The following is a 22,704-nucleotide window of genomic DNA, read 5'->3' on the forward strand; positions in this document are numbered from 1 at the left end:
GGATACTTACCGGATTAGGATATAGGTTTATGGCTTATAATTATGTGTTTTGTAATGACCAATTTCCTTTTAAATTTGACGATGCGTGTTGCGGATGACATATGTGAAAATGTACGTTTTATTTTGACCAAACCTGAGGTGGATGAGCTATCTGTATGATGACGAAGCCTGCGCTGTGGATCTGAAGGTACCTATGCTGTTATTATTATGTTGTTTTTTTTTTATTATTTAATTTGTTCTTAGAGTATCATTCATCATCTTTAACTATAGTTTGGTAGGTCCTTATGACTTCATAATCAAATTCCGTGACCATACACACTGCATCGTTTTTCGTCCTTTACTTACAACAGTTATAATTATATGGTTTTCATTTTAATGGAGTGGATAAGTAAAAGTGTACGAACTGCGGTAATAAATACTTTAATGCTAAAATGATAATCATCATCATCATCCTGTCCTAGCCGGTTTCGGCCTCGGCGACTGGGTATTTACTGGCTAGTGAGAGCGACGATCGTGAGCTCTCAGGTGGCTGACGTAGCCTATTTTTGCGGTGAATGTACGTCCACACTCACCGCAGGTCAGCACCCCTCCGACAAAATTGTAATTTATGACCGCAGGTGGTCGGGCCTTTAACTCGTCACGCTTCGCGTCGAGAACATAAAAAAAATGATAATACATTTTAAGTAAACTGAGCAGCATTTTACTGCTTCTTAATGTAAGTAATATTCTAATATCTACTTCTAAAATATTATAAGATATCAATTTGTAATACTACTATAATAGTACTATTATAATTCCGGCTGTACACACTCGCCGAGTCTCGGCACCGTTTCGAATCGGAAAGGCGCGAGACGAGATGAGAAGGGAGCAGTATGTACAGTTGTACACACTCGTTCTCGGCCACTCTCGGGGTGTCTCGACGAGTGTGTACAGCCGGCATGATAGAATGTTAAAAGTTAACTAAATAAAAATTACATACATTGATACATTTGAAATTAGCTTCATGCATGATTATTTTTGGGAGACATCGATAGATTCTACTTCCCGTGAGATTCAAATGTTTCTAATAAACTAGCTACCTATCTATTTTACCTCAGAAACTTCCAAATTGCGAAATTAGACAGGCGCTAACCGCGAGTAAAAACGCCCCATACAAAAAGCTTGAGTCCTGTGACGTCCACGTTGCACGGCTGATTCAAAATATTGTGCGACTCTTGTCAATATTAATAACCTATTGCTAAAAAACGGTCATATACATACAAGTACCATTATCATTTGTTTCTAAAAGCTTTCCTAATTTCTGAAGTATTTTTTGGGTGCCAAAATTATGCTCTAACAAAATAGGGTAGTGTGTTCAAGGGTGCGGGGTAGTTGCGAATCCAGTCGCCTCCTTGCAGCTTCCTGTTAGGGTCGCCCTGCTCCAGCCACGTGCCGGCCGGGAGATACACGTCGCGTTCAGTGGAGCCCCGTTCTACGACCGGCGCAACTAGGATGGTCTCGCCGAGGAGGTATTCTGAAAAAGGATCGGTTGTTTGGGTGAATCCCGGATCTGGCAAACGCGCCTGTTTGTCAAAGACATTACATTAGTAGCGCATTTGCTAGACCTACATGGACCCTTTGAGTACCATCGCCCACACAGTTAACTGTATATCGGTGGACCTATGTCTTGTGTAATAAGACTATTAAGGTCCACTTATGTACAGGTAGGAGTGTTGCTGCACTGCTGTTTGTACTTGGACTCTATAGAGACTTAGCGCTTAGAAATATTCGGATTTGCGGCATAGCATCTCGCTCTGCTAATGCGTGCGTGAACTGTAGAAGGCAGCATACAAGCTCGCTAATTATTGCGCCAGTGTTCATGAAATAGTTTTCGAATTTAGGCCCCAATTCGTCAACGCTCATGGCCCTGATGGTTCATAATAATAATGGAAATTGAACACATCATCATCATATCAGCCCTTTATCGCGCATTGCTGAGCATAGGCCTCTACTCTAGCACGCCACTCGTCCCGGTCCTGAGCCAACCTCATCCAGAAGTGACCCGCAATTTTCTGGATGTCGTCCACCCAACGAGCCAACGGACGCCAGGCGCTTCTTTCATCCGAAAGCGGCCACCATTCTGTTAATAGTCCATCTGCCATCACTCTGCCTAGCAACATGTCCCGCCCAGTTTCATTTTAGTTTGGTAATGACATTATATGATAACAATAGACGGTGCAGGCTGGAGTTTAGGCACACCGAAAAGGAGATGGCGGGACGACTTGGACGCCTTCTACCCCAAATAGTGGGAAAATGCCGATGACAGGGTCGACTAGAGAAAACGAGGGGAGGCCTTTGCCCAGCAGTGGGACACCAAAATAGGCTAGGAAAAAAAAAAGATAAATGAACACATTATATGCTTACCATCCCAAATATCATGCGCGGTGGTGTCGGTAGGGTCGATCCACCATATTGGCGGGTTGACGGGCGCGCCGGTCTGCGCGGCGCGGGCGCACGCGGCCACTATCTGGTCGGAGTATTTTGCGTGCAGTTGGACGAACTTCTTGCTTATGGCAATCGTCTGGAATCGAAGCGAAGTCATTATAGTGGTATCCAGACGGGACTGATCAAATCGGTCGATTTGATCAGAAATGAAATTGGCGTCAATCTCCAATTTTAGATTTATGGTGATATTAGAGCCCTCTAAATTGAAAAAATGCCCCAGAACGAAAATACTGGCGTCACAAATTGGTATTCTTGCGTCAGCACCACATTTTATCGGTAATATCGGTCATTATCGGCGGTTGAATTTGGCGAGCCAAATTGGCGTATGCGTCCGCACGTCCTGATTCGATCGGGCAATTTAATCAGATTGTTGAAAAATTGACTAATCTGGATACGCCTTATGATTGTGTTCATTATCCCTTAATAGAACTAGGGGAACACATTTTACCACCTTATTTTGAACCTTGTCTCTTTTTGATAAGTGTCATAACCTATGAAAAGACTGATAACCTGATGCCTATTTAACAGTTATCACTTAAACCCACTCACTTTATACCATTTGCGATTTTCAATCGCAGCATCGGAGACGTCGTACCGAAGTGCGAAGCAGTGTGCTATGGCCCAAACTCGTTCATGTTATACTGGCCATCATAAAGTCAAATGTATAAATGGTATCTACCTCGTTGTCAAAGTCCCATGGCACGTATGAGAACTGCATGCTGGGCATGAAAGTGTTGGCCTGTAGCCACCTGATGAACAGCTCCTTGGTCGGAGCTTCATTGTATCTGGAAGATAAAGTTCAGTTAATATGGAGCTTAATTGTCTTTCTTTATTTGGGTCCTGATTTACCTCCTGATTGTGTCACCTTCGCGTTATCCCGGCATTTTGCCACTGCTCATGGGAGCCTGGGGTCCGCTTGGCAACTAATCCCAAGAATTGGCGTAGGCACTAATCGTTTTTACGAAAGCGACTGCCATCTGACCTTCCAGCCCAGAGGGTAAACTAGAACTTATTGGGATTAGTCCGGTTTCCTCACGATGTGTTCCTTCACCGAAAAACGACTGGTACCTTAAAGTATCAAATGATATTTCGTTCATAAGTTCCAAAATACTCATTGGTGCAGCAATGTTCCTAACATCAGATCCTAATGGTTTCGAAGTGGTTTCGAATACTCCTCAAATGTCGGCGCGTGAAAATTACTCTATTACCACTCCACGACACTCCTCGGTACGGAGTGAAACATGTCGAGCGTTTTTCGACTTAAAATACGCGAGTGACCCGTTTTTAATATATTTAATACTCTATTACCTTCCAATAATACTTCTGATCTACCTTCAGCCTTGGATATAATATTTACGTTCCACTTACCCATTCCCTCCAATCATGTCAGGCAGCACTAGCGGGTACCCGTTGATGTTCATCTGAAGCAACGTTGTAATTAGAGTTGGGAGACCGTTCTCGAACGTCCAGTACGTGTCCTTGTCAATCATGCGCACGAAGATCGGGAGGTCTTGCGTCCTGAAATAAATGTGGTGATTTTTATAAATTGTTTATACAGATGCCTCATCATCATTATTGGCCACAGCATTTTTACAGATGATAGTTGCAGCGACTAAAGAGGTATTTTGAGGAGGTAGTCTGCCTACTCGACTGCGATGACTGTATAGACCAATGGCCGATCGGCATTTCTTGCCGCATCGATCACGGATGTCTATCACAATGAAAAATGAACTGTGATGAACTCGGGTTAATGTGGGATTCCAACCCACAACTCTGAATTGCCGGTCCAACGTCTATTACATCAGCTGACCGTCTTTCACAGCGAATCTTGTAATTCCAATCTCATACGTCACTAGCGTGGCGTGGTGATTTTTTTGTATAAATTCTAGGCAGTTGTGTTCACCAACTCGTACCTATATGTCCTTGTTAAAAACGGTTAGGTTTTGTAGAAGATGGTTCATTTTTGGGCAGTCGCGAATGTTACCTTTCAGAATCTTATCTGGAACTAATGCATTCTGAACGGTGGGAATACAGACCTGTAGCCAGCTCGGACTTCAGTGATGGGCCCGAACATTGCCGCAGCTCTAACATAATCGGCGGTGATCACTCCAGGCTGGTCGCGGATGTCGCCTTTGAGTACCGGAATCTGAATTGTTTCACAATTTTAAATAGGAATATCTGTAGCAATACTTTGTATATGTATAAACCTATAACAATCGACCTAAAATCAAATCAATTGTGTCTGAATTGTCCTATATCTAAATCGGTTCAACCGCCTGAGCGCTACGAATACATAAATACAGTTCTGCAATGTAAACACGTTCGCCTACTATACAATACATACTCTTTATTGCACACCTCATTACAGAAAACAATACAAATAATACAGGAAGAAGTGGTTAAACAACAGGCGGTCTTATCGCTAAAAAGTGATCTCTTCCAGACAACCTTTAGGTAGCTACTATCCTTATGTTCAAGACTTAAACACATACCTGCGGCGACCAATCCGACTCCCCCCCATCGAACTTATAGCTGTCGAAGCCATACGCGTTCTGAAGGTTCTTCAGCCGTCCAATGTGCCAGTTCCTCGCCTCAGGCTTCGTGAAGTCGATATAGGCCGTCGTCGTCTCGTTGTCGTTCCACCAGCTCGTCTCCACGGAGCCGTACTCGGAGAAGACCAGGTAGCTAGAAAGGTATTGTCAACTAAAATATACATACATTTCTATAAGTGCACTGTGCACATCTTATCTTTCTGGTGTGAATTGTGAACCAGTGTTCAGGCTTTAGTCTTCCTTCAAGTGTAAGATCTAGTATGGTTTTGATTGCGTGGCATGACTTGGTAAAAAATATAGAAAATGGTACCTGGTGTATTGGGTTGGATGACAGGTGAATACTTAAATATGATAAATAACAAGGGAACTCATAAGAGGATAAATGGAATTTAAAGCTTCATCGAGTTTTCTAACAAGTTTCAGTGGTCTCGAAGTGTACCTTCTATTTTTTGATGGTAGATCACCACTTGCTCAGTTTAGTTTTTAGTTGTTGGATTTCGATTCGCTTCACCGCCATTAAACACCAAATAGACCATCCAACCGGAATTCTGTTAAGAATAAGTGTTTTAGTTTAAATATCGACAAATAACTTACCCCTTGTTACGCGCTTCCGTATACCATGGGTCGCACCCCTTATTGATGAACGGATGTGTCCAAAGCGTCACCCTGAATCCCTTCGCTTTCAGCATTTGCACCGTATTCTTCATATTCGGAAACCTATCCACATCCACTGTCTGGGATCCGTAGCAGACTTCCCAAAGATCATCAATTTCCAACTGGCTATTAGGGAATCCATAGCTGTTGATCTCATCGGCGAATTTAAGAACCGTTTCGTGGTCTACATTAGTCTTATATCTTGCCCATGTCGACCAAATTGGATACTTAATCATCAGTGGATCAGGTACGCCGCTTGGTTTACCAAGATATTTACCAACTGCGTATTCATGTGCCTTTCTGACATCATCAAAGATGCCCACAGCGTATACGAGCTCGTTTCTCTCTCGCTTGCTCGAATAGGGAGGTTTGACTTGTGCTACGAAGCAAGCTGCGTTTTTCTCCAAGTCGTTCTGGTCGACGAATAGAGGGACTTTCTTGTCGAAGTAGTAGAAGATGCCTTCGGAGTTGAGCCAGTAGGGTTCGGCGATGCCGCAGTTGTCGGCTTCCTTGGTGACGTAGGAATAGTCGACAAGCGTTAGGCGCTCGATCGGCCAGTATTGGCGCTTCTGCTGAGGGCCGCCGTACCAGTGCCGGGAGCCTGTTGAACAATACAATACGTTAAGGGACTTCACTGAACATGTACCTAGCTAAACGCAGAGATATGGGTGTTAAAGATAGGCTGTGTTGAATTGAATTCCAAGTTATGGACTGGAAAAACATTCCTTGTGTCCGACTAGGTGATAGAGTTAGGTGCAGTATAGTGGGGATAGGTGGAAATAATTTAGCGGATTGGGTTTGCTCAATACTGATTATTGTTTATAGTTAAGTAAGGCTGCAGTTTCTACGACAATCCGCCGAGTCGACGGACTACAGACGGGCGTCCGTGACCGGCAATGTTTGGAAAAATGTAACTTGTCAGTAGAAAAAGGCGGCAAATTTGAAAAATGTAGGCGCGAAGGGATATCGTCCCATAGAAAATTTGAATTACGCGCCTTTTTTTACTGACAAGATTTGCTTGACCAGCTATAGATAACCTACCCAAATTAACGCAGTCCTCCAGCCTCATCCCCTTAGGCGCCTCCCAAGTAATGGTAAGTATCTGGCCTCCTCCCGCGGCCTCCACCGACACCCGCATGGACGTGTCGTTGGCGAACTGGATCACCACGTCGCCGTCTTGGACCACGTCTTTGATCGCGCCGGTTCGCCGCCCGATTACTGCCACCACCTCGGATAGACCCTCTGAAGAAAAGGAATATCGTCAGTCATTTCAAACGAATCATAATTTAGTTTACTTGCTATATAATCATTATAATGTCATCATGGTACAAAAAAAAGTGGAAACAAGTCGTCATTAGGTTGGTTTCTCCACTCCACTTAACAGGTAAATGAAGGCTCGTATTTTGATACGTAACTACTTACACTGTTACAGCACTTGCATTAATACGGTTAGTTCTCCATACGATTTAGTTTCAAGTCTCGCCAGCATTGTGGGTGTGCAGTGGGATCAGTATTTTGATTGTTATTACTTCTACTTAAGCAGCAGGTCGAGCCCTCCAAACGGAGTATTTTTAAGCCGCGCCTGCAGTACCGGTATGGCAATGTTATTACGTTGATTGTTGCCAGCGATGTTACCTTGAAGGCTCATATTTTAAACCTACTTACTCCGTTTCAGCAAGAGGTTGAGTCCTCCATAAGGATTGTTTTCAAGCCGCGCCTGCAGCGTGGGTGTGGTCAATATGTTGATGTCCACTGCCTGCGTGGTCGCCGCCAGCGCTAGCATCACTGCAAACATAAACATCATGGTCAATTCGAACGTACCTACCCTGACATCAGATTATCTAAATGATGTCATTTAGTTATCGTTAGCTTGGATACACAAAGGCAAACTTTCGTTAAAATCACCAACAGTATGCCGCAGTAACAAAATATCACAGTATTTTTAGACCAGCCTGTACTGTATTATCCTGCCTTCTACAGCGTTTTTCCAAGTTTTTTCACCCTCCACGTCATCTTTATAACGCCTCCTATCAATAAAACCAGTTTACTCTAATGCCGTTCCCATCATTGTATGCCGTAATTGTTGGTATCCACCGTGACATCTTTGCAAAACACCAATTATTATAATGCATGGTTGCGAGTATTGATTGCTTCTTAGGAAGTCTATTTATAATCGTCTCCGGGATTAAGCTTGATCAATGATATTACATAACTAATATCGTCGGGCTTGATTCGCTAAATGTAGCTTAAAATAAGTAGGTATTAGTGTTTTAGGTAATTTTTCACCGGATTTAGATTTAATTGGCCAAAGAATTGAGTTCGTTACCTTTTATTTTACGTAAGTATTTCACTTTTTTGTCGGCTTGGTTGATTTGTAAGTAGGTATAGGCAAGTATAGGTAAGGTAAGTACAGTCACCTGCAATAATATGTTACACAACAAAGGCTGCAAAAATATCTGACACGATCTTATTTGTAGAGCCATATTTTTGCGGCCTTCGAAGAGGAACATATTATTGCAGGTGACTGTACCTACCTATTAGTGTTACTAAAACAAGCCAAATTGAGTCCCAAACCATACCTGATTGGAATTCGTGATGCGGGTTTTCTTAACACAATAAATACAATACGGTGCATACTTATTGCCAACTTTTAAACAATTGTTTTCAAATACCTATGCATAGTCAGATCAGATCCCAGCTGTCTGGACAAAAGTTTTAAATGTAGAAGCAAGTTATTGTTATGTATACCTAATGCATTCATTTGGAATTTCGCCGAATACAACGTGCCCAGTCATTAAACTAGGATTTAAATTCGGTAACTTACAGGCGGGCTCAAAAATACGTTAGGTAATAGGTACCAAAGAATTTAAAAAAAATATATTTGTGCACGTTTTTTTAGAAAATGTCTTTAAAAATAAAACTAACTAAAACAAAACGTAGGTATTATCCTTAAAATTGTTAAAACTATCAAAAATGCGCCGCAGTAAACGAAATTGTCAACGTATATATTTTTGGGATAAAAATCGTTAGTCCTGTACGGCCGTATTTTTACACGAAATACATACAATAAGTAACAATTATGCGAGCAATTTTTTGTAAACCCGGTGCACACATACTTATACCGCAAATACACTGCCGTATTCGAACTTCAAGATATTCACAAGAGACGACACGTACTAGATCCATTCTAGATACGTTATAGTTTAGATATCAACTAGTTCTCTTTTGCAGCGCAATTCGGGCAACCAATGTCACTTTTACGTTAGATAGAGTAAGATATCTATTAGATGTGAATTGGATCTCTAAGTCATATCCTGTGGAAATCGTTCAACAGAATCGCGCAAATGTCAAATTTGACAGGTTAGATCTTAGAATAGAATAGAATAGAATAGAAGACTTAAACATATCGTTATCGTATCTTGGTGATGTCTAAAAGATGTCTAATAGATGTCTATTTCAAAATCCGAATCGGGCCCACAGTTATACTTACAGCACAAAATGGCGTCCATCCTGACGGGTCCTTCTTCGGCTCCTTCCGACACTTCACTAGCGGTCCAGGCACTAAGAACTATTATTTACGTGACGCATATCATTATCACACCGTATAATTGGTGCACTGGGTAAAGGAGCCTGCACATTGCATTGTTACGACCTTAACAATCGTCTTAGTGATCGGCGTGTAGGCTAATTCGCCAGTAACTCGCCACTTTGTTAACAGGTGGCCAATTATTGAAACCTTATACTAGAATGAATTATATTTATAGGTGAATAGAATTAATTTTTGGTTTGGGGTAGCCAGTTACTAAAAGTGGTCAGTTATTGGCGAATTACCCTATCTTACGCACGACTTTCACTTCAAGCAGCGTGAGCGATTTTCAAGGTCGTATCAAAACAATTGGTAACTGTATAAAATTGTTAGATCGGAATTGGGCTCCAGATACATCGAAAATCGAAATTTCGTTATCTATCTCTATCGCACTGTGCGCTCTTACTCTCAGATTGCCTTTAGCTGGTTTCGATCCATCCCTACAATGTTGTGGGTAAGTAATAGGCAACTACACTATGAAAACAGCCTGGAAAAGGGTCCCACTGCTGTGAAAAGGCCGGTCTCTCATCCGTCACTTTGTGCCAAAATCCAAAAAATACCTATGGTTAAACATTTATTTTTTAGATGCCATATTTTGTAAAAATTTCATCCGTTCTTTCCTTCATTCATACAGACATAGAAAAACAAAAGTTGTCTTAGTGTTTTTCGAAAAAACCCTGGGCCCTGGGCAGTTTTTGTTCCAGTATCATTGAAGAGTCTCCCTAACAAAAGTCAAGAAACATTAAAAGCATTACTACGGCGCTTAGCTCTAACAATGGGGCAAAAACAGCCGTACGTAAACATTCTGACAGTAGTTGACGGCTTCCGCTACCCAGGGCATTTGTCATCTAGCTCTTAATCACAGGGTTTAGGCTAGAATGTACCTTAGAAATAATTAGAAGCGTATACATTGGTCGCTTTTATACTTTAGGTACCGCGGAAGACCATGACGAAAGTAGTCATGGTAACGCAAGGGATCTAAATGTATAGGATTGTATATATGTCAGCGGCCGATCGTAAGATCAGGCATATCGTGAAATTCCTAGGCATATCGTGAAACGTGAAAATCTTTGACTCGTTCCTATTTCTGGGCAGTTTGCCCTTCGGGCATCTGAAGCAACCTAACGAACCTATCAGTGGCGGATTTGCAGTCTTTGCCGCCCTATGCCCCCTTTCGCTGCACCCATCATATTTACTCCATTTTAAGTTATTTCTTGTTATCATCAGCGAATTTTTAGTCACAATTTGCCGCCTCTAATTTCTTGCCGCCCTAGGCCCGGGCCTACTGGGCCTTAAGGGGCCCACTGATTAACAGTCCTATAGGCCTGTATAGGCCTGTCAGTTAGAACAAAATTTTGACAGTTCCAAACAACTGACAGGCCGATACCGGCCGGCGGACTGTTAATCAGTGGGCCCCTTTAGGGCAAATCCGCCACTATTTCCCTACCTATATACTATATAGGTATTGGTTTAATATGACTATCGTCAAAACATTATACAGGAACATTACGGTCTGCCTGATCTTACGATCGGCCGCCGACATCTACACCATCATCATCATCATCATCATAATCATCATCATCATCATCATAACTTTGTAGCTCTGCTCTTGTCGGTGAATGAATCATACGACGCATTCTTTTTCACGTGGCTGAGATATGTAATTCTAGGCTTTCCTTTGCTTCTCGTCTTTTCATTATCATGAATAATTCAGTATATACTATATATGTACTTACCGTCGCTTTTGATTTACTTTGGACGTTGACGTTCACGATGTAAAGCTCGCTTCAATCAAGTGACTATTTAATTACATATACATTAGTGTCCGACCGAAACATATTTTTTTGCCGAAACCGAAACCGAAACCGAATGTTCAGCTTTGGCTCTAGTTTCGGCCGAAACCGAAACCGAAACTTTTGTAGACTTGTTAAAATCGTTGAAAAAATGTCATAAAACCGCTTTTACACACATATTATGGGGCTGTCAACACCCAATGTCCTTGAAATTGATGTTACTTAAGCAGTTTTTTAAGAAAATTAGTAGAGTTAGACCAAGATAATTCTGCAATGATTTTGATAACACATGCAGTGCAAGTGTTACTTTAAACGTCAAAACTTGTATGAAATTATGACGTATAAATAACATTTGCACTAGTAACACTGCGTATGCTATCAAAATCATTGCAGAATTTTCTTGGTCTAGCTAACATGTAGATACAGGGTCAACCAAAAACGCGAGCGCAGCGAGCGCGAAATTTTTTGTTAACAATATCGCAAGGCCAGGTACCGATCTACACCCGGGCCTAAAAGTCCGAAGTGCCCCAGTGAGGCGAACTTTCATGCGAAGTCAAAGCCGTGCTTCAAGCTTCAGGATAAGTAGTTAAAGCACAGACTCCAACCAATGTCCATTGTATTAAAAAGCGAGACCGCAGGCTGAGCATGGCGCAGCGAGGCCAAAGGCTATGCTGAAGTAGAGTAGAGGACATGTGGAACACAAACCAATGGTAAATTGAGGTAAACAGTGAGGCTAAGGTCGAGCATTCGTATGAAAAACTGTACGGGGGACCGTTTTAAGGGTTTTTTTTTCGTTTTAATCAATAGTCAGCTGTTCAGCTTCGCAAAATATTAACTATTGATAAAATCAATTTTGCGGCCCTAGTTGAGCATAGCCTTTAGCCTCGCTTAAAATTTGCCATTAGTGGTAGATAGAAAAATGACTGAATAAGAGCGAAAAAGACATCGTTCGATTCGGGCCGAGCTGATACTCGGCCAACGGCTACGTGCGACAGTGCTATCTCATTCACTCCGATACAATTAGACTGTGCGCTTTATAGGTATTGACAGCCTCTTAAAACTGCGTCGACCGTCCAGTGGCGCTCTCATTAGTGGAATTGTGTTTTATAATAAACCAATTAATTTCTGTACCTATAGATGAATCAGTATATGTAGATTATTGTAGATATGTATTAATATTGTTGTCCTACTTATTCCCCAACTTTTGGTCCTTGTCCGAAGTACCATTTCGTAAGTTTCGGCCCGGCCGAAAGGTTCGGCCGTTTTTTGGCCGAAACCGAAACTACAGCCGAAACATGATTTTTTGGCCGAAACTGGCCGAAACCGAAACCGAAACCGAACCTTCGGTCGGACACTAATATACATATAACAACAGCCGGGCGCCGCATTTTTACTGGTGCATCCAAAAAAATCGTAAAAAAAATAAGCAAATCCACAAGTCGTTTTATTTCTTAACTTTAACAATAAATATAATTATTTACAAAAGAATCACCAATTATCATTTACAAACAAATTTTAAGAATTTATGATGATCAATGGTACAACAGTCCAATGATCAAAACAAGAGCGAGCAAAATGGCCGAAACTTGGCTATGGCTTGCTGCATCCGGCTCAGTTTTGCGTACAAAGAACGCTAGATCATCTATAGGTACACTATGACCCCTGATCCAAAGAGGCCCAGTGTGTACTATGCTTTCGTCTCCCTTTTCTAGCCATTCGCCTTCGGGAAGGTAGATGTCGCGAGATGTCGCGTTTTCTACGAGGATCGGCGCGACTATGATGTCTTCTCCTAGGAGGTATTCTGAAAAGGATAATTGTTTTGAAATAGTGTCATTATTACTTGTGACAACGATGTTATTAAGAGATAAATGCATCACACATGCTTGGTGGTGGACTTTTTCACCGAAAGTGTTGGGTTTTCGAGACTTCTGATAAAGCTTTTTCATGTTTTACGGTTCTTCTACGAGTATAATTTGTCCTTAATATATCTAGATAGTAGACGGACTAAAATTTTACATAATATGTAGGTACGTATTTACCCCTTATTCATAAACGCGCTACAAACCTCAATTAGCTAATAATCGTTTGTCTTTATCTGTCATTTTGACTTATGTATTTGTAAGAAAGGGATAAAACATAATTTAAGTAAATCAGCCAGTAAAGTTTTATGAATATGGGGGTTAGGCGTTGGCTGCTCGGCCGCGACGCGGCGCGCGAGCAGTGGCATTTTTTGAAGTGAAAACTTTCTTTAGGGGCGCTGTGCACTTTTTGTGATGGGGAAAAAATGTTAAACTCGCGAGAGGTCACGTGACCGTAAGACGTAAGATTCGTAAGACGGACACGTGACCTGATCGAAAAACTGTTACAATGTCATTGAGTTTTCACTCCCGGAGTGCAACCCGTTGTATTTTTTTTAAGAGATTGACTTTCAGCAGCGACTTATATGATGGTTGTTAGTAAGTGCAGCTAGGCAGGGAGGTGTAGGTTATATGGTGGTTAGGTAGGTAGGTAGATAGTTGGTAGTGCAAGGCCATTGTTGTTAAGAAGTGGTAAAGTCACTCACGGTCCCAGATAGTGAGCGCTTGGGCGTCATTGGGCGCTATCCACCACAGCGGGCCGTTGACGGGGCGTCCGTCTAGCACTGAAGCATTCATGGCGGCTTGGATGTGCGTGGCGTACTCGGCGTGCAGTTTCGTGTACTTCAAACTTATTTCCGATGTCTGGAAATAAAAAATACAATAATGATTTGTCCCGTAGGGGAAACTTTCCTTAATCGTACCTGCGCCTAAAACGTACCCTTTCAAGATCTCGAGTTGTGAAACTGCAGTGGCGACGCCAGTGCTACCAAATGAAACTACTAGGTCGCCATGTCACATCAGATTCCTATATTCGTATTTGAACTACATAGTTGGCCAAAAGGCGGCCGCACTGAGGAAATTTCGACCTGTATTGCCGTCATCCAGGTGGCCTTTCGGTTAATGTAGACGCCTTAAATGTAGAAGACTCTCTGGGCTATTACCGCGAAAATCGAAGTTCGCAAATTGCAGGCTTTCTCTGTCACTCTCATTACGCCTTCATTGGAGTAGAAAAGAAAGATACCCACAATTTGGGAATTTCGGTTTTCGCGGTAGGCCGTCTGGTTCGATCCCAGCCTTTGTTACTTTTTCTTATATATGACATCTATTTCAGCTTATTTAATAGCACAACAATTTAACTGGTCATATATTTATGTCAACGGCTATTGGCTGGCTAACTGACTATGGAACCTTAAAAAGCAAATAGTTTGGTATTATTAGTTCGTTTTTTTTAGTATTAGAAAAAGACAAATAAAAAGACACGACAAGATTGTTATACTTTTTTTCTAATGCTAAAAAAAACGAACTATTATAGCTTTTTAATACTCTGTCAATGACTATATATACAGCCAATTAACAAACTAGGTACATACAACAGACATACTTAGTACGTAATGTTGCAATGCATATTTTAATGATGCTAATTAGCATAATCAAAGTTTTTACGATTCTGTAAAACGGTATTAAAGTTTGCTGATGTAATGTTTTGTCTTCATTTTAATACAATGGCTTATACAGGCAGTCATAGGTAGGTACATAATCTATATAGGCCACTTTTTGTGCCGCAAACGTTCATTCAAAATGTAGGCACAAAAGTCCTGTCCCCCACAGATATTTTAAAATTTCGCGCCCTTTCTACTGAAAAATTGCATTGCACATACCTACTTCATCGCTTCATCATACACGAGTATTTTAAAATATATACCATTTTATGAACTAATTGTTAAGGTTAAGCTTCTCCTTAATGTTAATATTAATAGACTAATTAATATTAATACATTACCGGTTTATTAATCTATTAAGATTTTTTCCACCCTGTATTTTCACAAAAAACAAGTTATGCTTAGAGGGAGAAACCAGTGTTTTATAATCTTGAACAATGAGGGCATTAAACTTAGGTACTTTGTGCCATGTTTTCAAGACCGACGACATTTATTGATGGGATTGAGAACTAAATAGAAGTTGTGAAACTCTGGACTAAACACGAATATTTCGGCCAAGCCTGAAGAGTTCGGTTTAAGTAGTAGCCTATTTAGTAAAGTGGAGGTTCTTTCCCAAATCCTGTGGAAGTGGGAGTCGCTTCACCGTAGAAGCCCCGCGGGCCCGCGGCACTGTATGTTTTTCGTTTGCATGCACTTATCTGATGAGCAGATTCGTTGGTAGATCAGAGTCTGCAAAGGTCTGTGGAAGTTGATTGACCTTGATCTCGCCGTCGAAACCTTAGGTTACGAACTGTAAGGCTGGCAGGAAGTGTCGGCAGACCAGAGTACGCCAGGAGCTGTGGGAGTGGAGACTGACCTCATTATCGAAGCCCCAGGGTACGAAGGAAAACTGCATGGCTGGTAGGAATGTGTTGGCCTGCACCCATCTGATGAACAGCTGCTTCGTTGGCAGACCAGAGTCAGGGTTGTCCAAGTTGTACCTGTAGGAATACAAGAAACTGCTTAATTTTCATTTTCATTTCTGGGCGTGAACTGCAGGGGGTAGGACAACTAGCATAGGAGTCCCCTGATTATTAGTAGGATTATTAATAAGTCACATGATGGCAGTTCCGCCATCGCGCTTCGCGCAAAGGAGCGCTTCTGGAAGGCGTACTAGCGATTTTCACCAAGGAAAAGTTTTAGCCGAAGGGTATCAAGTTTTGGCTGTTCCGTAGCCGGCTCTCCGATACCGAGTTATAGTTTTAGATTATGTAATATGTTAACTAGTTTTAAGGTGTATGCCTTTATTAAATATGCCCTTACTAAGCCCGTATAAGGCTAGAAATTAAGCTTCCGACGGTAAAAGGTCACGCTGACCTTGGTGCAATACGATTTGGTTGCCAACCATCTAGCTATACGATCGAAAACTACCAAGGTCATAGCCTCGTTGTTCAGGATTTCAGTTGCCTGAGAAATTGAGAATACAGAATATTTAATTTTTTTTCATGTCTTACCCGTTATTGCCACCAATCATGTCAGGCAGCACCATCGTGTAGGCTCATAATCTGAATTATTCCCATGATAACGGAGGAGAGACCATTGGTGAGGCCCCAGATGAAATCTCGGTCTACCAGATGAAAGCCCCAGTGTACGAAGGAGTGTCTTCTTAACCATAGCACCTATCTGATTAACAAAGCTCACAGGTTGACCTGCACCCTTAGGAACAGCTCCGTCGGCAGATGAGAGTTTTCCAAGGTCTTTGAGAGTGGAGACTGAACTCATAGTCATATCCCCAGGGTACTCGTATGCTTCATAAAAGCTTTTAGTAAAAAGGCTATCTCTTACCCGTTGCCACCAATCATGTCAGGCAGCACCATCGTGTAGCCGTTCAGATTCATCTGGAGCGTGGTTGTGATGACGGTGGAGAGACCGTTTGTGAGGCCCCAGATGGAATCTCGGTCCACCATGCGCACGAAGATCGGGAGAGTCTGGGTTCTGAGAAAAAGTTCTTAGATTAACCTAAAAATAAAACTGAAAATCTATTTCTAATCTGTGGCTGGGATGCTGTTAGCATTTCCTTGTTTAATCGTAATGCCAACTACAACTTTGTTGCCTTTGATGTCGAGATTGTCGGCCCGTTGCGCCCAGACGCACAAAACATCTACCGAGATCTGTTCATAAACGGCTGATACTAAAAGGAAATTAAAGACAGACAGCTTCCTTGCTCAACACGTAAGATTGTAATTAAATGTACTTCCATATTATTTATCGTAGCTCAAGATTGTTACTGAAGCAAAGGCAAACTTAGAAGAACTTGGCGGAATGACTTGACATTCTGAAAATAATGACTGGAATCAGTAGGGGCGTTATGGCCCTGTGCAGTGGGTGTGGGTGTGGTTAAATCGGTTCTTGTCTAAAATAAAATTAAACTCCCCATTACAGACTACAGTCAGCTAAGATAGTGGCAGCAGAGCAAGAGGGTAAAGCTGTGGTTTAATTTATCTAATGAGTTATTATTCCCTGTGATACTTACTGGAACCCGGTGCGTACTTCAATCATGTTGCCAAATCGCGCGCAGGTCCTCACGTACGCCTGCGTGATGTGGTGCGGGTGGAGGTCCACGTCTCCGGTTTGGACTGCCACCTATATTAACAATATTAAATAGTAAGATCAGTCATTTGGTCAGTTACTTTGTGCTGAGAGGAACAGATAATGGTATATTTCCCTGTCCCTCTTAACAACAAGCATATAGCAGAAAGGATCCGGCGGAAGGATACCCTTTTAAGTGGTGGTTGTTAGAGCTATCCTTCCGCTGGACACTTTTAATGAGTAAACTTTTCCGTTTTATTGAATGTCGTTAGGGTCTGCCTATGCTACCGTTGCACCGTATTTGACAGAACATTGCCTGTAACTGCACACTTTGATTTGATAACACTTCGACTCCACCTGCTGGTGGAGAAGTATGTATGAAGCGACGGAACAGTTTTAAGTTGTTACCTCACGAGACCAGCTGGTTTCTCCAGCGTCGAACTTCAAGCTGTCGATATCAGGTACTTATCCACAATCAACTTCACGCGCTGGCACCTGCATTCCACGGCGGTGTAGTTGATAAAGTTCATGTATGAATCTGAAGAACAATTATTACCTCAGGAGACCAGCTAGCTTCTCCAGCGTCGAACTTCAGACTGTCGATATCATAGGTATCCACAATCAATTTCACACGTTGGTACCACCATTCGGCTGCGGTGGGGTTGGTGAAGTCGATATAAGCAGCCACCGAACCGTTGTTGTTCCACCAGGAAGTATCCGGACTGCCGTCTTCGTTCAAAACTAGATAGCTAGAAAGAAAGCAGTCTTTGTGTTATTTCAGGAATCCAGGATTCACACATAGAAAAGCGAGGATCAGAATCTTAGAGGGCCAGTTGTGTTATCTTAGATGGGAGCCTTGGGGTAAGGGTGTCCATGGGTTGTTTTGACCTCATTTGTATGGAGTCGGCACTAAAATATGTCTAAAGGTAGTCATATGAAGCCTAAACTTGAAGAGATTTAAACTTATTATCTTAAGTTTTAAGGTAACTCACCCCGCAGCCAAAGCATCAGAATACCACGGCTCACAATTCTGATTAATGAAGGGATGTATCCAAATAGTAGCGCGGTATCCCATTGCCTTAATATCCTGCACAAATTTCTTCATATCACTGAACTTCTTCACGTCCACCGTCAAAGACCCATAACAGATCTCCCAAAGATCGTCGATTTCTAGCTGCGCATTGGCAAAACCTCGACTATTTATCTCTTCAGCATACTCCATAAGATTAGTCTCATCTATGTCTCTTGCGAACTGAGCCCATGTGGACCATATAGGATGCTGAATCATCCTGAAATCAGGTGTCCCAGATGGCCAGCCTAAATAGTTCTTCAACGCATGCTTATGAGCTGCCTTAACATCAGAAAGGAACCACAGATCGTATGAGAGCTCAGTATGGTTCCTCTTAGTCGAGTACGGTGCAGCGATTTGAGCTCCAAAACACATGTGGTTACTAGTAATATTATTGTAGTCGATGAATAGAGGAACTTGAGGGTGGACGTAGATGTATTCTCCGGCGGAGTTGAGCCAGTATCTCTCCATGATGGCTCCGTTGTCTCCTTCCCTAGTGTAGTAGGGAGCGTAGACTTGGGTGGACTTCTCTATCGGATATGTTTGGATGAGTTCCATTGGGCCACCGTACCAGTGTTTGGTACCTGAATAAAGAAACAGATAATTTGGCTTTTTAAGTCGATACATGAAGTAGTGATTTTCATGTCTTGATTTAGTTAATTGGCTTTAGAGGCGTTGAATTTTACGGAGGAGTCGGCAGTAAAAGTACTTCAAAGCGGACGAGGTAACGTAATTAAACTGGGACAGCAATACCTCCATCTCGTGGATCACGTAGGACAAAGCCAGGTCTTACCGAAATCAAAGCAGTCTTCCAGCCTGGTCTGCTCATTGGCGTCCCAAACTATCTTGACTCCTCTAGCTCCCGCTGCCTCATCAACCACGGTGTGGACAGACAGTTCAGCCCCGGGTAAGGACAGCTGCATGCCACCTTCTATCTCCTGTGATGAAACGTACGTGGACATCACGGTGCGGCCGATGGAGCCGTGGAAGATTGTCTCGTCGTCTGTGGATTTGGATAATTATTGATTTCGTATATCGGCCGGGAAGCTTCATGAGTACGTCTGGCACCACAAGAGCTCCATAGCTCCTACTCTTATTGTGAGTAATACCCCTTAGCCCATGCTAAGCGGTATTACTCACAAATCTCACAATATGACAAATCAGTGACTTTATAAAGCGCCGATTTACTCTTATTTCTCGCGACACATACTACCTACACATTACACATTTATAAGCCGTGAGCTGAGCGGTTGACTCAAATCTGATAAGTGAGTGTGATTGTGAAATCGGCTTGATGGTTGAAGCTATATACTTACACTGCTTACATGCGTGTCTTGTTGAAGTGACCCTACTTCTGTTCAAGTTGTCTTGGTATGGTACTTATTGACTCACGGGGTAGACTGACACTTGTTTTCGTATATTTGGGTGGCAAGAGTTTAACCCGTTAACTGATCAGATTATAAGAAATCCTCAATTCAAGCCTCATTGCCACCTAAAAGGCCTACTGCTCAATGAAAAAAATACAAAAAGATGACGTTATTGGGTGGTAATATTTTATTGTACCCTATACAGGGCTTAAATTAGGTTTAATTATTAGGTTAATATATATTATAGGTTTTTTATGTAATTCGACATTAAGAGACTCCGAGTTAAGAGACCATATATATCTCAAAGTAATTGTAATACGTTAGTTTGAATTGTTAGTTGTATTTTATAAAATTGTTGATGTATTGTTATTATTTTTGCTTGTATGTAAATTCAATGTTGACGTGTAAGAGTGCCCTTGTGGCCTATTTGCTGAATAAATGTTGAAGTTTGAAGTTTAAAATTAGCAAGGGAAGTGTTGTTTACCTTTAATGATCGTCAAGGAGAATCCTCCAGTGAGTTGGGGCTCCAGTGAGAGCGTGACATCTTCCTGCCGCGTTGTCAGCGTGGCGGAGTGCGCGTGCGCGCCCAACGCTGCCACCGCTGTCGACACAAAATACAATAAGTTACTATTAATTAACATCCGACTATCCGCTATCCGGCGTTCCGACTGAACATCTAGCGACCTTCACCAAGGAGGAGTTTTGGCCGAAGGGTGTCAAGTTCCGGCGGTTCCGCGGCCGGCTCCCTGACACTGCGGGGTTGCGAACTGCATCGCAGCCATAATTGTGTGTTTTTAGTTTTAAGATATATTTTGTAATAATATGTATGCTAGTTTTAAGGTATTTATCTATGGGCCAATAGTTGTCTGAAAATAAATATTTTCACTTCATTTCATTTCATTAATCTCTTCTTTTTAGCCCATAAAAATGTCCCACTGCTGGGCAAAGGCCCTTATATCTCCACAACTTTTTGAATAGGTAGGTAGGTAGGTATATACTATATACCTGCTATGAACTTACTATTAAACATAATACCTAAATCTAAAAATACTTAGGGGTCATCCATTAATTACGTCACACGTTTAGGGGGAGGGAGGAGTCAAGAAAATGTGACATGTTGTGACATGGGGGAGGGGGGAGTCACAAACATTGTGACGTCACTTTAACTTCATCAGTAACCGAAAATTAATTTATATTTTTTTATTCGCTGTACAGTTAAATAATGAGTTTTTGGAAGTAATTTTCGTTCCTAATTGGTTTTGTGTTGGTTTTGTGTTATAAAATTACTAATATTCCTTTTACCAAAAATATTTATTCATTAAAAAAAATAATGCCGAGTTACTATTACCGATTTCGTTGAAAACAAAATTGCCTAAAATGTGACGTCACACCAGGTGGGGAGGGATTTGCAAAATGTGACCAAGTGTGACAAGGAGGGGGGGAGGGGTCAAAAAACCTAGAAATTCGTGTGACGTAATTAATGGATGATCCCTTAATAGTAACTAATTAAAAAAAAATTGAAGCAAATGATTGCTTCGTGGTCTTATGCTGCATGCTGGCAGCATTTCCTCGCTGTATCGCAATACTAATTCGTTGATCGAGGAAGCTGCCAGCTTTACGGTCGTCGGTGACGTCCATCCTCTTTAAGATCTAAAAAGGCGTGGGCGCTCGTACCACACGGGCCAAGGGTCTCGACGCCAAACAATATAGGTAAAGTTGTATCTGATGCCGAGAACCCAGTATAATAAGTATTGTTATGATAAGTTCAGTGAGTTAGTGATACGACCTCCTGCACATCTATGTCATCAATCACCGCGAGTGATCGTATCATATCAATATCAAAACCTAACAGATTTTAACTAGGCACTCTAGATATGTAGGTAGGTACCTACATGCAAAAAAGATACCTACTAATAAACTTTATGTCTTGGCAATAAGAGATAATATTTTTTTTTATTCTGATAAGACTGTAGGTAGATGCTATTTCTCCTACAAAGTATCTTGAAAATACTCATTGATGAATGATTTGATTAGTAGGTAGGTACCTACACTCATTGACGGTAGATATTGATTCTCGACGGGTTTTGAACCTGTTTAATATATTATTAATTGATATTTCCAACGCCTACAACTACAATCAAGTGTTTACACTTTACATAGGTACTCTTAAATGCAATAAATAGATAACCCATCAAGACCTTTAAGAACCGAGTTTTAAAATATGTATATCAAGTGACTATTTACCTATTTCACATTCTACATACCTACTTGACCGTACGTAAATTAAAAAAGCGAGAAGCGACCTCATACAATCTATAACGTTAAATTGATTTTATGAAGTAGAAGTGGGAGTTGGAAGGGGTAGACCTCGGCGGACTTTATCTTGATCAGATCGGGGAAATTCTGAAGAAAGGCCAGGTCATGAGCACCCTAAGCCGACGAGCGTGTATGAGGAATGTTATGAAAGTGAAGGAAGCGAAAGAGGTACCTATGTCAGGATCGATCGTATATAGCCAGTGGAAATCCGTGGTCTCTGCCTATCCCTCCGGGAAATAGGCGTGATTATATGTATGTATGTAAAAATAAAACTAAAGGTCAAGGTACAGTCAGCAACAACGCGCCATAACTATCTATTATGTAAAAGTACATATACGAGTATGTCTCTATATTTAATGTAAATAGAGTGTAACAGAGATTTTGGAACGCAAACTGGAAGATTTTTCTCTATTTGAAAAACTATCCATAACTATTTATTATGTAAAAGTACATATACGAGTATGTCTCTATATTTAATGTAAATAGAGTGTAACAGAGATTTTGGAACGCAAACTGGAAGATTTTTCTCTATTTGAAAAACTATTCATTAAAGTACTAGCTACTTTTGATGCTGTCTGGACCCCGAGTATGAACTCTACCATAGTTAAGAAAAGTCTAGCAATCCCAAGATAAAGTTAATCAATTAATTGGTTAGTAAAATTTAATATTAATAAATAATTAGTGTTAGTTATAAAATTAATAAAACTCACCCAACAGTATCCTGAGCGCCGCCATCTCTTGCAGCCGACTGACAAAAGTGCCTGAACCCAGCTAGTAGACGATATAGATACCATATCG

General features: G+C 41.5%; 2 protein-coding genes across 2 annotated transcripts; both read right to left on the bottom strand.

Annotated features, from left to right (window-relative positions):
• Positions 1–1,310: 1,310 nt before the first annotated feature.
• On the bottom strand, positions 1,311–9,221 carry LOC134798911 (myogenesis-regulating glycosidase-like). Its single transcript, XM_063771334.1, has 10 exons — positions 9,181–9,221; positions 7,356–7,475; positions 6,732–6,932; positions 5,631–6,291; positions 4,977–5,169; positions 4,521–4,630; positions 3,853–4,002; positions 3,164–3,269; positions 2,404–2,560; positions 1,311–1,513 (listed from the first exon to the last, which is right to left on the bottom strand). Exons 1-10 carry the CDS (start codon positions 9,197–9,199, stop codon positions 1,326–1,328), a joined length of 1,905 nt encoding a protein of 634 aa, XP_063627404.1. The 5' UTR covers positions 9,200–9,221; the 3' UTR covers positions 1,311–1,325.
• Positions 9,222–12,495: 3,274 nt separating this feature from the next.
• LOC134798894 (myogenesis-regulating glycosidase-like) lies at positions 12,496–22,701 on the bottom strand. Its single transcript, XM_063771284.1, has 10 exons — positions 22,617–22,701; positions 20,075–20,191; positions 19,017–19,226; positions 18,147–18,807; positions 17,711–17,903; positions 17,099–17,208; positions 16,411–16,560; positions 15,443–15,566; positions 13,633–13,789; positions 12,496–12,870 (listed from the first exon to the last, which is right to left on the bottom strand). Exons 1-10 carry the CDS (start codon positions 22,639–22,641, stop codon positions 12,602–12,604), a joined length of 2,016 nt encoding a protein of 671 aa, XP_063627354.1. The 5' UTR covers positions 22,642–22,701; the 3' UTR covers positions 12,496–12,601.
• Positions 22,702–22,704: the final 3 nt, after the last annotated feature.

Source organism: Cydia splendana, chromosome 17 (genome assembly GCF_910591565.1).
Source record: "Cydia splendana chromosome 17, ilCydSple1.2, whole genome shotgun sequence".
In the NCBI taxonomy this organism is placed as follows: domain Eukaryota; kingdom Metazoa; phylum Arthropoda; class Insecta; order Lepidoptera; family Tortricidae; genus Cydia; species Cydia splendana.